The sequence below is a fragment of the Lissotriton helveticus genome, chromosome 11, assembly GCF_964261635.1.
Source record: "Lissotriton helveticus chromosome 11, aLisHel1.1, whole genome shotgun sequence".
Taxonomy (NCBI): Eukaryota; Metazoa; Chordata; class Amphibia; order Caudata; family Salamandridae; genus Lissotriton; species Lissotriton helveticus.
The window spans coordinates 257506817-257523509 of record NC_136072.1 but is presented as its reverse complement, the minus strand read 5'-3'; the positions used below and the strand labels follow the sequence as shown (position 1 = coordinate 257523509).

The 16693-nt window shown below is 44.4% G+C and overlaps 1 protein-coding gene across 1 annotated transcript in view; it reads right to left on the bottom strand.

Moving 5' to 3' along the window:
• Window positions 1-15486, bottom strand: part of LOC144791737 (phospholipid scramblase family member 5-like) — a 217144-nt gene extending 201658 nt beyond the window's left edge. The window contains exon 1 of the mRNA XM_078666506.1: window positions 14806-15486. Within this exon, the coding sequence (XP_078522632.1) occupies window positions 14806-14818 (13 nt within the window). The 5' untranslated portion in view covers window positions 14819-15486. The remainder of the gene's footprint in view (window positions 1-14805) is intronic.
• Between the last annotated feature and the right edge of the window lie 1207 nt (window positions 15487-16693).

Sequence of the window (16693 nt, the reverse complement as noted above, 5' to 3'; positions counted from 1 at the left end):
AAGGGTGTAGGTGGCCTGAAGATCTTGGAAGAAGTGTTTGTGGGTCCCCAAATTGATTGATACCTATAAGGTCCTAAACGTTAAAGCCTTGAAGCATTGCCACCTCCTTCAACCAAGTGCCATGCCAGAGGGGTATCTGTTGTGTAGGTGTGGCATCATATTGCACATGCTGAAGTGTCACTCTCCAGGCCAGGAACACCAGCCTGGTCACTGGAGATAAGGAGGTGGGGATTGGAGAGCCATAGAGCATAGTGTGCGGGTAAGAACATCCTAACAGGGATAGGGACAGCTCCAGGCGATAGGCAAGGTCAGACCGTCCCCATAAAACCAGTTGTGAATTACAAGAAGATGACAGGTAGTTAAGATAGAGATTAGTCATTCCCAGTCCATTATCATATGGGCCTCTTTGACAGTGCGTAAGGGCAAGACAGGGTCGGGACCCATGCCACAGAAAAACTATGGCCAGCCCATCTAGGGCTCAGAATCATGCCCGCTGTAGGTGTATCAGCAAATTCTGAAAGATGCACAGGAATCGTGGGAGAATCATGATTTTGTGTAGAGCTGTATGCCCCATAACATATAGAGGTAGGGGTTGCCACCAAACAGGGTCAGTTTTGGCTTTTGGGTTATAGGTTAAAGGTTCATGTAAATTCTGGATGTAGAGAGACCCAGGCACCTAAGTATTTCAACCTGAAAAGAACCGGGTTTTTTGAAGTGAGGGAAATACTAGGCGCACTGTTCACGGTAGTGGATGCGATATTAATAAGTCTAGGTGCAAGTAGGTGAGGGGATAAATGCCCTAAACCCCTCCATAAAGTGTGTGCCGGGACACACGCCGTACATATGAAAACACAAAACCTATTGCACACCAGTTCAAGAGAATATAGAATAGATGTCTCAATGGACATATGTAAGTTCAAGTTTCACATTTGGAGACAAGAAGAATGATGGGTAATACGATTCCTCTTTTATTTGAAGGGTGTTCAGGCTGGACATCCTTCAATAGGTTTTGTGTTTACCTAAGTATTTCAACTTAGCTGACTTAGAGGTATGACCGTTTGCCAGTCTAAGCAGTCTCTAGAGGAGGCTAAAGGGACCAGTACAGACTTAGAGGGGTTGATCTTCAGACCGAAGGCACCCTCACGACATCACAATAGATGAAGACAGTGAAGCCACTTGCAGCGGGGTCCGAAAGATATAAATAAGAGATCATACACAATGAAAGACATGCGGTCCTCCTTGTCAGCACTCCACCACCATCCCAAAAACTGGACGTCTATACAGAATAGTTGAGCCAGAGGCTTGATGGCAAGTGCAAAGAGGAGTAGTCAAGTCAAGTGAAAATTTATTGTTTCCAATTATTAAAAATTATTACAAAATTACCGTGCATGAGATAATCGTTGAAATTCATTAACAATGTGCTTATTTTGTACATGGTAAAAAAAAATATCTTGTCTCCCCTTGTTCCGCTTGTTGTAGGAGTGATTCTACTTTTCTCATGTATTTGACCCCCCTACAAGCCAGCATGGGAGACGATCCCTCCAACCATCGAATTACAGCTTGCCTGCATGTACAAATGTTCATTTCATTAAAAATGTTTTATAAAAGTCGTCTCCTTAAGTCCATAATAGCCGGGCAAACACATAGCAGGTGGGGTAATGTTTCATTTTGGTACCCACATAGGCTACAATTAGGGTCTGTGTAGCTGCCCTTCCAGGATGGTAGCAAGTCCTTAGAAGGATGTAGGCCCAGCCGATGTTCTATATATCTCTGTTTTAGATTCTCATTAAAATGACTTTCTAAATAAGGCTGTGGCTTTGGCCCAGAATATGAGTTGATCACTGACCACCCGTGTCGTCGCTTCGAGATTATCAATTTGTCTTCAAGAAAGGATTCCCATTTGACAGCGTTGTTTGTTGTCTTATCAAAGCTGGTTCTATCCGGGATTAAGCCCATGTGGATTGGATTTTTAAACCCCTCAAGGATTGCAACAAAAAAACTCCCCAGCTGCCTAGTGTAGACTGTTTCTGCTGGTTTTCGATTTCATTCCAACACAGGCTGTCCAGTGAGCCTTCCTCTGACAAACGTAATTTGTGGCAAAGTTTTGCAAAAGTGCCCATACTGCGAAATTTCTGATTCAGCAGGCCAAATTCTAGGCGTACCTGTGCGGGTGAGGCTGATTTTGGAAGATTTAGAGCCACTTTATATACCTTTGTTTGTAGGTTATTTAGCAGCCCCGCTTCTTTGCTACAACAGGTGGCCAATGCGTATGACAAGGTGGGTAAGGTCTGTGATTTCATGACGTTTAGCAAGTGTGTATAGTTTGGACAGCTCAATTTTTTCCGCAATAACCGATGTGCATAGATCAGGGAGTGTGTTTTCGCTTTTAGATCTATTTTATGTTCTTTGTTGGTCGGGCCTCGTCCCAATTTTAATCCTAGATATTTATACGAACTTTCCTTTATTTGGGTGCTGTTTGCGTACCATTTGAATGTTGTTTTCTTCGGATCTACTAAGCGGACTACTTTGGTCTTTTCTTTATTTAATTCTAAGCTTTCATGCTCCAAATAAATTACAAGATTGTTTATCATTCTTTGTAGCCCTATTGGGGTTTGACTCAACACGACTATGTCGTCGGCATATTGAAGAAAGGGAATTGAGGTGTTTGCCAAGTTCGGTGGGTGACCTTCCCCCACCTGTATATGTTTGGTAATGTCCGCCATGTAGAGATTAAATAAGCTTGGGGCCAGTACACAGCCTTGTTTTAGGCCCTGTTGCGTGCGTATTTCGGCAGTAATGCTGCTTCTGTCTCCCAGTTTGGCTCTAGCCCAGGTATCACTGTACAGGCTTATTATGGCCTCCAATAGGTTCTTCGGTAACCCCCATGATCTTAATTTTTCCCATAGTCTATTCCGATTCACCCTATCGAAGGCAGATCGCAGGTCTATGAAACAAGCAAACAGTCTGGTCTTCTTTGCTTCTGCTTTTTCCTTTAGAAGGGCCAAGGATGTCAAATTTGTTAAAGAACCCATTCTTGGCCTAAAACCCGTTTGCAACATGGGTATTATGTTTGTGTCCTCCATCCAATCTTGGAGATGCTGCAGCAAGCATGATCCATATAGTTTCGCTTCCACGTCGATCAGCGATATTAGCCTGTAATTCCCTGGGTCGTTGTGATTGCCCTGCTTGAAAATGGGGTGTATTATATTCCCTTTCCAGGACTTGGGCATTTTGTTCTGGCTATAGATCCAATTAAAGAGTGGTGCTAAATATTCTGCCCAGAACTCCGGGGAGTATTTAAAAAGCGCATTTGGGAGCCCGTTAGGACCTGCTGCACCCTCTGTTTTTAGATGTTTTATTATACTTTTTAGCTGTTTGGTTCTTACCAGGGTGTCTAGGACTGGTATTGTTTCTTCTGGTGTTTTTGGTGTATTGTAGGCTCCTTGCCCGTTTTATTTTTGGGCCGATTTTCATTGGCCACTGTTGGCATGCTGATATCTTTCTGATGGATTTCTTGTGATCTAAAAAGAGCTTCTGCATGCACCAAATTTTTGGTGCATATTCCGCACTCTTTTTTACACTGTCGATTTTGTCTATTCTCCCTGTCCGAAAACATGTTTTTAACATGTTGGGTCCATTTACTTTCTCCTATTCCTGCCTCTTGTCTGAGTAGGTTTCCCTTTGTCAATTTGTTAATAATACCCCAAAATGACCGACCGTTTTTGTTTTTACTTGCAACTAGTAGTTTTGTCCAGATTTCTTCTTGGTATAGTTTTTTTGCTTTACTCAGCAGGGTCTTATATTTTTTCCGCATTGCCTTTAATTTCACCTTATCCGTTTTCTTTCCATTTTTCACTATTGCTACCTGCTTCCGGACTTCGCGTGAAATTTTTCTTTTTTCCTCCCTGAGGGAGAGGTTGAACCAAGGCTTCTTCCCTATATCGATTCGTCCTTTATTCGGTTTCGTGGCTGGAGGGTCTCTCGTTAGGACACTACATAAATATTCCCATGTTTTTATTGGGTTTTCTTTTTCTTTACTTGTCATTTCCGACAAATGTTTTTTGAATTTTTCTATTGTTGGTTTGATGTCTTTCCCTCCCCATATCACTTTCCGAAGGTTGAATTTTTCAGTGTATTGGGCAACAGTTTGGATTTTTTGGGATTTGTTGACCAGCATATTGATTTTAGTAATTAATGGGAAGTGATCACTTTCTGTGCGTTGCTCGACCAAGAAAGTGCGTACTTTCAACACCAGGGTGTTGCTCATTATCGTGAAATCTATTGTTGATTTCCGCTTACCGCTTAAGAAAGTTATTGATGTCGGTCTGTCCCCGTTTACGTTCCCGTTCAAAATTGATAGGCCCAAGTCTCCGAGCTCCTGAGTTATACAATTGTCCTTTTTTAGGTTACTATTAAAATCTCCTGAAATAATCAGGAAATGCGAATCGTGTGAGATTTGTAGTGCTTGAATCAAGGACCATAGTGTTGTTAGTCTCTCCTCCTTCTGTTTCTTTTCTGGGTGAACATAGACATTGAGCATTAATAAGTTATGGTTGTGTAGATTCAATTTAGTCCACTCTGTGAGTTTTATTGCTTGCAGCCAATTTACCCCAGTATCTACTTCTTCCACTTGCCATCCGTACCGCTGTGTGATGTATACAGATAGGCCGCCTCTAGGATGCCCAAATTTTGAGAGTTTTTCTGCTAGGACATGAGACTCCATGTAACCGGGGATGGATACTGGGCTCAAATTCCAAGTTTCTTGGAGTAATATTAGATCGTGTTGTTCCAGGAATTTTATGGTTTCATGATCTTGCCCCATACTGTTGAAGCCATGGACGTTCCAAGAACAAATGCTAATCATGTGGGTGTTCAACGTGATTGATTCGTCCCGAGTTCTTTGAGTTTTCCCTGGTTCATTTTGATCATAAAGTGTTATCCGCAGCTGTAGATTTTTATTCTCATTTGGCTTTTTGGAATGGCTAGGAACTCTTATCGCTCAGTGCCTTTGCGATCCAAGACCAGTCTGTGCTTTTTTCCGTCAAGGTTTCTTGTTCGTCTGAGTTTGCCTGGATCCTTGCTCGTTGTGATATTTTTTGTGGGGTTACTGAGCAAGCACTCCTTAAGCATGATTTCTGATGGTTTTCGGCTTCCTTTTCTGGAATTTCTTTTTGGTTGTTTTTTAAAAGGGGGAATGGGTATTTTTTCCGTTGATGTCGCCTCAGCCCAATGCCCCATGCTTCGAAGGTCTGGCTCATGGCGAGTATCCTGTCTACAACATGTCTTGACGACCAAGTTGTTAAGGACTCCTCTACGTCCGGATTGTTTACATTAGTTTTGAATTCTACAGACAGAAGTTCTTGCGATATTTCTTCGAATTCTGGAATTTCTTTGAGCAGCCGCATTATGTTTCCTCTGTTCAAGAAGTCTTGTCCTCCAGTTGTCTGATATTCTGGTACGAATGTCAATTTTTCAGGGGATTCTTCTTGTGTTTGGACTACTGATTTTTCTTCCTTTTTTTCTTGCTGTTGTGTGTTTTTTATTGGAATTCCTTTCATGTTTATTGTTCTACCTAGTCCTAGGGCGTTTTTTGTTGTTTCTCCAGTTGCGGTAGTTGTTCTATCTGACTTAAAGATGGGTACAATTTGTTTACCTATGTTCAACGTATTCCCTTTGTTTTTTGTGCCATCCAGTTTGTCGTACTTTGTTTGTTTAGATGTCTGTATATGCGCCAGGTTCTGATCTTTTTGTTGGAGGTTGCAAGATCGCCCATACCCGTTTGTCTTTATTTTTATCGGCGTTCTGGCACTTCCGTCTTCCATATCTGTTTTTATAATTTGCCTTTGGTTGATTTTATTGCCTTCGATTGGTTGTTTTTCCACATTCTTCAGAGAGTTTTGGGTCCACTTGTCTTGTTTGACTTTTCTACCGGCATGAGTTGGGGTTTCGTTTAACCGCTGTGTTATTGCTATCTGGTCTCCGTTGTCCTCTTCGCAAGATCTTTTTTCGTCACCTTTGCCTTGGATCCGGTCTTTGTTTTGTAGCTGAGTAGTTTGATGTTTTTTTGTAGACACATTTTTTTCTCCTTGTATGTGATTTGATTTGATCAACATGGGAGAGGTCACTGATTCAATTAGCGAGTTGTATCCATTCTCTTCTCTTGACTGGTTTGGTTGATCCAAGGTCTTATCTGTGAGGTTTGAAGTGTTTGTTCCTATTAGTAGTTTCTCTTTCTTTGAGGTTGTTTGATTGAAAATTGGATAAGTATGATCATTTGTCAGAGGGAGCTCCTTAGATTTGGTCCTTCCCTTCCTGGCGCGTTTCCTTTGTCTTTCTGTTAACTTTGTTTTTTGATTGTCGCTTACATTTTGTGTATCATCAATTCGACAGGCTCTCTGTTGTGGACGATCCTTGGTTGTCTTTTTTTTTTCTTGTTCCTGGGCATTGTTTGTGTTTTGTTCCTTTTCTTCATATAGGCTCCCATTTTCCTCTTCAAACTCCTTTATCCCTCTGGGGCTCCTGTTTTTTTTTTTATTCCTATTGAAGACTGAACTGCCCCTAGGATATCTTTTAGGATATCAGGTAGGTTTGACAGTTTATCCACCAATTTGCCACAAACACAGCTTGGCCGGGCGGTATCTGTGTGGTATGCCGTATCTACCCGCCTAGGTAGAAGCGATGCCATATGATCCAGCCTAGTATGTATGCCTGAAATATGACCAGCGATTAGATTTATTAGGTCAATTTGTACATCCATTTTATCGGACTGGAAATTCAGTGCCCTAATTGCATTGTCCAGGGTTATTAGTAGTGTTTCGTTCCATGGGGCCTTAATAACCTCTCCAGCCTGAACTCCCAAAACCTCTGAGACCTCTTCTGACCCACTCACGGAGGAGATCGTAATTGGGGACGTCAGGTTTATTGTTTTTTGCCATCCTTCATTTTTTTTTTGCCCCTCTTCCCCTTTGTCATGGTTTTTATCTGGATTTAGTGGTGTTGATTCTAACCTTTCTTCTCCACCCAGTCCCTTTTCCCGATCTTGTGCCGGACTGTGTCCACCTTGCGGGCTTTGCTGATTCTTGGTTTCTCCATTACGTCGGGATTGGATGAGTTTTCCTGTTTGAATGTTAGATTCCATTAGTCTGTCCAAGCTTGTCTCATTGGGTAAGGAGAAGGAGGTTGACCATATGTCATCTTTTACAATGATGTGCTCGACCCCAATTTTGTTTTCCTTTACAGTAGAGCTGTTGTCTTTGTCCGTAGGCCTGGTTACTATTTTCACAGGTTTTTCCTGAGTTGGGGAGCTGTTATTATGTATTTGGGCTAGTATCACCATTGTGTTACGGTCTTCAATGTTGCCTTTTGACTTGGCAGAAATTTGAGAGGTTTGTGGCTGATTTGTTGGTTTGGTCGGCGAGTTGTTCTCGATCGGGCATTTTTGTGCTTCCTTTTCCTCTATCTTGCTCTTTACTTGCGGCTGTTCACTGTTGTTTGTCCTTGATGCCGGTGTAATTGGACTTGGCAGGTGCGCTTGTTCATGTGTTTGGCCATAAATGACCGCCATGGGGTCCTTCAAGTAGAATTTTTTTTGAATTCCAATGATTTTTTTCGGACTAATTGACGATAATTCGGGGGCAGACACAAGTCTCTCTCTTTGCTGTACGCTCTTTTTCTTTTTCTTACCGTGCTTTAGTGGGCCCCGGTCTTTTTCTACATTATTTCTTTCTGTCTCGTCATTTGTCTCCTGCCGCACTTTTCCCGACATCATGATTTCCCGCTTACTTGTTGACGGTCTGCCGGCTCTGTGTTTTACGCGTTTTTATGCTTGGGGTTCCGCAGCTTAGTTTTGATCATGGACCTTCCACGTCCTTCCACCACGCTGATGTAGGCCGTGGTCTTGAGGCTGCTACTCCGCTCCGGTGGTCTATGCGTCCCCTGAGCTCACCGCTTATACCTCCCAAGCCTGTCTGCTCCCTCTGTGTCCCGGCTAGCTAGGGCACAGCACACAACACTGGGGCAGCTGCCGTCAGGGAGGGGCGGTGTTGCGGATGGGCTTCAACAGGGCTAAAGGCTGCAGTGTCTGTGGAGCCTCGATGGAGGCTTCGGTCTCCCGGTGGCTTCAAGACCAACTTCGGCTTCGGTTTTCAATGGTATTAAACCGGTACCGAGACAGCAGCAGCAGCAGCCACTCGCCTTTCGATGTGATGGAGCTGGCGTACTGAGGTTTTGGTGAATACAGCTCTCTGGCGCACTCTACTGGACTCTTGCTTGATAACAGAGGCACTCATGCACTAATCCCAGGATCCCAGGCGTGCTCGCAGCCGTCCACAGCCTTCCACCGCCGCCCACACTGAGCCAGGTGCGCAGGAACCTGCAGAGCAACGGGGCACAAGCAGCCCAAACCCCCGTGCTCACCCCTGCTCCTCTCTGCTCACCTCAGACAGCGGATGGTGGAAGATGAAAAGCGGGCGGCGGCGTGCTCGGTGGGGACAGCTGCGTTTCTGAAGCCCTCGAGGTGTCGAGGATGTCGAGGATGTCAAGGCGTCAATGCGCCGCTGTGTGCGAACCCCCACACGCACAGAACACACGTCGCAGGAGCTTTCCGCTGCCTTCCTTCCTTCCTTGCGCGTTGCGCCTGACAGTAACCAGTTGCCCCCGTAGGTCCCGTCTGCCCCGTGCCCCGTGCTCTGGAAGGGCTGGGGAACAAGGCTGGCGCAGGCTGCACAGCACGGATGGGGGCAAAAGCTGACTCGGCCGTACCGGGCTGTACCGGGCTCCGCAGGGGGGGGGGAGCGGGTTCACGGCGTCTCACGGCGTCTCCGCTCCGCAGCTCCGTGGCTCCTGCAGCTCGCGTCCTCACTGCTCTCTCACTGTCGGCGACTCTGTCGGCAATCCGGAAAACACGACCTGAACTCTGAGAGTAGTAGGGATATGTGGCAAAATGGGAAGAAGTGGTGAAAGGACTTCTGTTGATCTGGACTCGGGCAATGGGACTGGAGTTGAGAGCGCAAATTGTGTCACAAAATTGAGGTTCGATGTTTGCCGGTGTCAGAACTAGCTGACGGTAACCCCAGTCCACCACGTCAAAGGCCTTTTTGAAATCCATGTAAAGTAAGGCAAGATCATGGGGCAAATGATGACCGTGAGCCAGGGACACATTTATCCATCGGAGCAGTTGCGGCCAGTATGGCTCACAGGTGGGGGAACAAGCGAGTGCTCGCACGGGGAGGGGGTACACACAGGGAAGGAGCGTTAAATAATAATTAATAAACGTACCTTTACTGGGTCCCGCATTTTCTAAGTTCCAGCTCCGGCTCCTGCTTTCCTGCCTCCGTAGGAACAGGAAGCAGCCAGCCTCCCTGCCCTCCCCTAAGCCAATAACAATGCTACAATGGCAGTGTTGTGATTGACTGAGACACCGACCACACAGGTGTCTATGAGGAGGCCATTTTCTCCATGTAGGCTGCTTGCACCCTACATGGAGAAAATGGAAAGTGAGTATGACTGGTTTGATCGGCCCTGGGGGGCCGACCAAACAGTCAGGGCCCCGAATATTGGGCTAGCCACTCCTCTCCTGCCCTCGAGCAGGACTGCCCACCTGCCTGCCGCAACCAAACTCTTCTGCTTTCTCGCAGTATGAGACGCAGAAACATAAAATAGTATTTATAGTACTATTTTATGTACCCACATGGAGGAGCCGCCCCTGCATCGGAGACAGTGCCTCGTGCTACGGGTCAGCATAAAGCTGCCTTGGTCCGGGTGAATCAATATTGTGAGAACGTGCTTGAGCTGGGTGGCCAGCATAGAGGCAAACATTTTAGCCTCACCATTGAGGAGTGATATCAGACGATAGTCCGAACAGGAGGTGGAGTGAGGTGGTGCCTTGGGGGACACCACTATAGTGGCTGTGTACATGAGAAACAACCTTTACAATGCAACTTTTACAATGCACTACCATTACAACGCAGTCATTACAACGCAACATCCCTTACAACGCATGCCATTACAACGCAACCATTACCACACATGACACTACAAAGCATACAATTACAACTCATGTCATCACAACGCAGTCATTACAACGCTTACCATTACAACGCATACCATTACAATGCATAGTACCCTTACACTATCCAACACTTACCCTACTGTTGCACCCCCTGGAGTTAGAATAGTAATTTTTACACCTACACTATCCAATACTTACCCTACTGTTGCACCCCCTGGAGTTAGAATAGTAATTTTTACCCCTACACTATCCAATACTTACCATGCATGCAATGTAATGGTATGCGTTGTAATGGTATGCGTTGTAAAGGTAGTATGCGTTGTAATGGAATGCATTGTAAAGGTAGTTTTCAGAAAATTTGTTGTAATGGCATGCGTTGTAATGGAATGCGTTGTAAAGGATGTTGGTTGTAAAAAATGTGTTGTAAAGGTATGCGTTGTAAAAGTATGCATTGTAACATCATACATCCGTGTACATATCCCGAAGTAAAGCACCTGTGACACACTTCCTTATAAAGGGACAAAAGGTGGGGGAGTAGTGTCTCATGGAACGCAGTATAGTATTCTGTAGGGACACCATGTGTCCCAGGTGTTTTCCCTGGTGCCAGGCCAGACAACGCCTCTTCAACCTCCTCAGGTGTGAAGTCCTCATCAAGCATACGAGATTCAGCAGGAGACGGATGAGGGAGAGGCAAAGCATCAAGGAAGGGACTAGAAAGCTCAGCGTCTCTCCCGGTGGGGGCTGTGTACAAAGTTTCATAGTAGCAAGCAAATACATGCTCAATCTCGGGAAGAGTTTTACATGGATGACCACTACAATCGATAATTTCAGGTATAATTCTATTTACCTATTGATGGGAGGCCAGCCAGTATAACAGCTTCCCTTTTTCCCCCCACCCATAAATCTTGGCTGTGCTGGCCTGCCATAGATGTTTAGCGGCTTCAAGGGAGCGATGGTGGATTTCTTCACGAAGGAGATTTTATTGGCAGAGATATCCTCCTGATGGTCAGACGTAAGGCGTCTTTCTAAGCGGAGGGCATGAGCCTTTAATTCTGTAATGTGAGAGGCGCAAGCACATTCTTGAGCCCTAATACGTCCCTTAGCAATGCCCCAAATTGTCACACGATGGAGGGGGTAATCTACTTCACAGCGAAAGAAAGCACCACTTTGATAGCTAGCTAACATATTCATATACTCCATATTAGTATACTGTAGACTATGGATAAAGTTTTAAGGAGCATACACAAACACATGCTCCTAGTAACAAGTGACTTTTTCACCAAATGGTCCATCTTTTGGTAAACCAATATGATAGCTACGCGTCTACTTAGTCAAATAGGCGATTTTTTCAATGCAAGCTGACTTTGTGACGATCATTATAACAGTAAAAAATACTCTTTTTCCTCTTTTCTCTGTAGATTTGCTTATTTATAACATTAACCTAAGAGACAATCACTCCTATTTTGAAAACTTTAAGAAACCATAAAAGCCACCACTGGGATTTTGGGACACATTAAATCCCATGTTAAATTAGGTAAAACACGTTTCCAGAACCACAAAACCTAATAGGTAAAAATAACTGAAATATTTGATTATTCATATATCCATCGCTTTATTTCAGTTTAACAGATAGAGTCACCATTACTGCGGAACCTGGATGACAAACAGTAAAGTTTGAAGCTTTATCAAATCCAGTATCAAAGACCTTGTGTCCCTTAGAAGAATATTAAACAGATTACTGCTAAACTGGCTAGCTTTAGCTTCCAGTTCTTCCTAATAGGAAATCACCAAACATAAAAATTAATTTAAAAAAAATTCTGTCTTTTGGCCAACAGACAGATTCCTCTTTGCATCTTCTATCTGTGAGGATCGGTTCAAAAGTTGTTAATACCAAAACTCTCAGTCGCCAGAGATACATGTATGTTAAAATAATTAGAATTTCCTGTACTTTTTAAACTCAAGTAGGGATAAGGATCTTTACTTACATTTTTAAGAAATGTTCTTCACTATGAGATCATCATATGGCAGATTTGCACTCAAGCTTCTGATATGTGTTTTTTTAATTCTTCAAACACCTCTTATACTAATACTTTTCACAACTTCTTTTAATTCTAACACGGGAGGTGGTGTCTGTCAGGAGAGATGCGTCACTTTGTGCACATGTATGGAGGCAAACTATTAGATGTAAATAACTTTAATGTATTGATAATGTGTACAGCATATAACTTTACCCTTACACAGAATATTGTTTTATTACAGAGATCACCCCAGACAAATCCCAAGGATGAATTTGGTAACACTTTGGCCCTGAAGAAGATGATTTTAACGTATGTCTCACTGAAACTAACGTAGCTTTGAGAAATGTAAATATGTTTTTGTCCAATTTGAAAGAGCAATGAGAACTGTGTCTTTGTCTATTTTTTACAAGAAATAACAAAGAAAATGTAAAAAAAATATATAAATGTTTATATAAAAAAGTAAATATATAAATATATTTTTTGATAAATAAACAAACCTCAACATGAGATTAATCTCTGTGTATAGTGTCTATGCTGTGATACAAATGCTTTGTGTAGAGTCATTACCATTTGAAAAGTAATATAGGCCAGATAAGAGGTTTTTCATTGTATTTAATTTTTCCCCCCTCCTCTGAGGCCTAAACTAAATAGGGGGTCACCTTTATGCTTTAATGCCCCAATTTGTCACCTTGCTAGCAGCCCACAAGGTGCCAACTTTCATGACCGACCTTTCATTGCTGCAGAAGTATGCTTAAAGTTCCTGACTTAGTACCAGGGCAAAGGTCCTGTCCTGGAAATATCAGGTACATAGGGTCCGATTATGATGGAGGACGGACCTGAGTCCGTCCGCCACCATAGAGTAGGAGGGACCGTCCGCAGGGGCAGCGGCGGTCCCTCCGTGCAAATTAGGATGTGACCGCCACCCTGGCGGTCACATCCTGTATTTTTATCACTGCGGCGGGTGCTGCTTGAAGCAGCATCCGCCGCAATGATAAAAATGTAAGTTGTGCATTTGCATGCACAAAGCGGCAGGCACCGCGCGGTGCCTGCCGCTTTGTGCAGGCAAATGCAGGGGGGTACCATAGGTACCCCCCATGTGCACCCCCCACCCCCCTTCACCCCTGGGGGCCCGCAACGGGCCCCCAAACAAAAATCCGTATGCCTTTGCACGGCGGAAATGCCGCCGTGTAAAGGCATGTTCCTCCAGACATCCTAATATGGCTGGCGGTGTCTGATAGACACCGCCAGCCATGTTAGTGCTTTTCCGCCGCGGACGGGAGGCGACCGCGGCGGAAAAGCTGCGGACTGAAAAACGATCCCCCAGCCATCCTAATCTGGCCTTTTTCAGTCCGCTGCGGTTTTCCCGCCTCCTCCGGGCCAGCGGTGGCTTCCACCGGCCCGGAGGATGCGGGAAAACCGCCATCATAATGAGCCCCATAGTGTGTTGATCGGATCTGGGAGGCCCAAAATGGAGGAGAAAAGGGGGAATGGTCGGAGATCCCTCGAAGAAATTTCTGGATTGGCGAAAAGTACTCAACAGTAATGAAGCGGGTAAATAGACCAAGACAGTCGAGGAGTGAGTGCTATAGGCTTCTGAGGTGTGGGTGAATTGTCAAAGCCTCAGGTGCCATATTCTCCGGGCATCGCAGAGGCCAAGGGTGGAAAGTCAATACTATTATCAAGTTTACATTCGTATTTGCTGTTTTTATGGGGTACACTGCTATTTCAGGAGTGGGGACATGTAAGTCTACATTTTTTAGTAGCTTTACACTCGGAAATGGTCAGGAGCCTTTAGTAGTAAAGTTATTCAAAAATGTAAGAGTCAATTTCCACACACATATTTACACACATGTAAGTTTACCTGTGTGAATAGACCACAATAATGCAGTCGAAGGAGCAGGATGCCTTTGTAAATCCATCTGGAAAAATATGCTGCCATTTAAGGAGGTGTTATAGATAGAAAAAAGGCCAACTAGAATTTCTTTATCCTACAGCAAAGAAGAGATGACGCAAAACTAGGTACGGTAGACAGGACAATATCTGCTGCGTGTGAATGACATCAGGAACAGGCGAGGGAGTGGTGGGTGGTATCACATCTGCTTTAGGCACATAGGAAGTCATCCACACTGGAAGGAAGGTGAGCCTCTTGCTCTGCTGCCATGACTTGGTGTTTACATCCATTGGGACGTCATCCAATGTAAAACAGGATCTGGAAGATTCCTGTTTCTCGTACTGAGTATTACACTAAGTACAGAGAATTATTTTGAAGGGATAGTGCACAGAATCAATAGGTGAACATATGAAACAACACCTTTTCCAAGAGACAAGAAGAACGAAAATAAGAATATTGCGCAGTGGATATTTAATTATTGGGAAACTAGCTTTTGTTTAGTTTTTGTTAATTATTTCTCCTCAAGAAGCAAGTAGACGAGTTTCCATACAGCATAAAATTGTTTATCCATTGCTGTACATGAAACAACATTTGTGACATGTAACTCTAGCCGATTGCCTTTAATGCACTACCTATATTAAACTTACAATTTAATGTCAAAGACTCACACTGCATTTATCGCGGAAAAAACATGTTCACGTTTCGCGCTCCATTTTAACTTTTGCACAAGACGCGTGCTGAGAGAACTTTTTGACATGCATGTTCCATTTCAGACGTCTGCACGCACGCAAAACGGCTATTACTTTTTATTCCAAGCGGAAAATAATAAATACATTTATAGTATGACACATGCCACCCTAAAATAACAAGGTCGAATCTGTGCTTACCTGGGGAGGCCATTGGACAGCTGGGGTGAAGTGACTTTGTCGATTGTAGCAAGCTGCAGGGAGTTTTTTTCTCGCTGCGGCCACGAATAGTTGTTCTTGCGGTGGACAGGCAAATAGCAAACACCCGCGGTGGGGAACTTCTGCTGTAGTCAAGGTGGCGGTGTTAGTTTACAAAAAAACAGCAAGAGAGCGGATCTCCTTTCTCCGGTTGCCAGAGCACAGATAGGATGTCGGGGTGGACAACAGTGGACGGCTGCTGGGAAATTCTTATTTGTGCCACGCTATCACAATGCGGGCAGGTAAAAGAAAACAAGAAGCAGCGAGTACGGCATCCACAAACTAAGGGCATCGTAGTGCATCCGGGTTACCTTGACGCATATTGCGTCTCCGTTTTTGATGCCTTTCTTTCTTCTTTGTGCATGGTCTTTGCTCGCTGACGAGTTGCAATTGGGAGCATGGGGGGATATTAATGAAGGTACCTTCTGATTATGGGATACGGCGGCGACAGGCCCTCGGACACAAGGTCGCTGAGGTGCACGTTGACTGCGTCACCACACGGACGTCATTAATTGCGAGCGTCGCTGGCGGCTGAGGACGAATACAGAGCACTCGGGGCCCGGGCGACGCCGACGCAGGCTTTAATTTTAGATTAAGCTCGCAAATCAAAATGCAATTCGCATCATCACCAGCTACGCAGAAACTCAGAGACAGAGAAAGAGCAGGAAAGTAACCTTGGCTTTCAATCTCATATTTCTTGTCTACCAAGTCACCATGGAGATGCAGCCCCATGTGATGCCCCCGGATGATTCACGGTTCCCGAACTGAGAGCATAATTGAACGATGTAAAGAAAGAGTACGCTTAACCATTATGTCATATATAATAACACAACGATGTGCAGTTTCGCAGTTAGCTTCCCGCCTCCCTTTCAGCAACAAAATACCATGCATTCTTTTACTAAAAGCAAAGGATACCATAAAATTCGAATATGCTATGTCAATGTTCCTTGTAACTGAAGCCTTAAATGTTTGGTGACAAGTGGGCCTTGTCAAAGCAGCGGAGTGGAGGATGCAGTTCAGTGTGTAAACTGATTGGCTGCCCCGGACACCAAAGGTGGCCACCTACGAGGGCGGCCACCCTTAGTGCCATAGGATGGCACAGAACCCGAGCGGTCTAGTGGTTGGGGGGATCAGTGTCACTTCCTGTGTCCTGGGGGGTGGGGTGGCTATATAGCCCAGGGGGCGAGGGTCAAGCTCCCTCTTTGTTCGCTGGCCGCTGCTCGCGCTGACCCTCGCCCTCCCCGGCCTGGACCCTGACCTGTGTCGGTTATTGGTGGAGTGGTGTGTTGTATGAAGAAAGGTCTGGGGCTGGGCCGATATTGGCACTATGATGGATACCTCTTGTATTAGCCAATGTTGGGGCTTTGTCGGTGTAGCTTTCAGCAGTTAATCCTAATTCAAAAACCTATTTGCACTGGGATTGGGCGAAATGCCCATGTTTCACCTTTCTCAATTTTGCATTTTTAAAAAAAATATTGTGGTACAGTATTCATAACGTGCAAAGTAGGCCGCAGGATGGGAAACAGACAACTGATCTAAAACCTGTGAAAAGTCAGCACAACCATAATAAAAATTTAAAAATTGTAGTAACTAGTTAAAACAAGCTAAAACACAGGCATGCAACCTTTTGATCAGAATTCTAATGATTACTTATAGTGAATGAACCATCTGGAATTTTGCAAAACCACTGATCTTAGGCAGGCCTACCTCTCAGCATGGCCACTGGATTTATGTGATTATGACACTGCAGTGTTTTCCTCAGTGCTGGCCACATAATCGATTCAATTCTGCATACTTTGCAGATTAAAAAAAAAGTTTTTAGCTCAATATG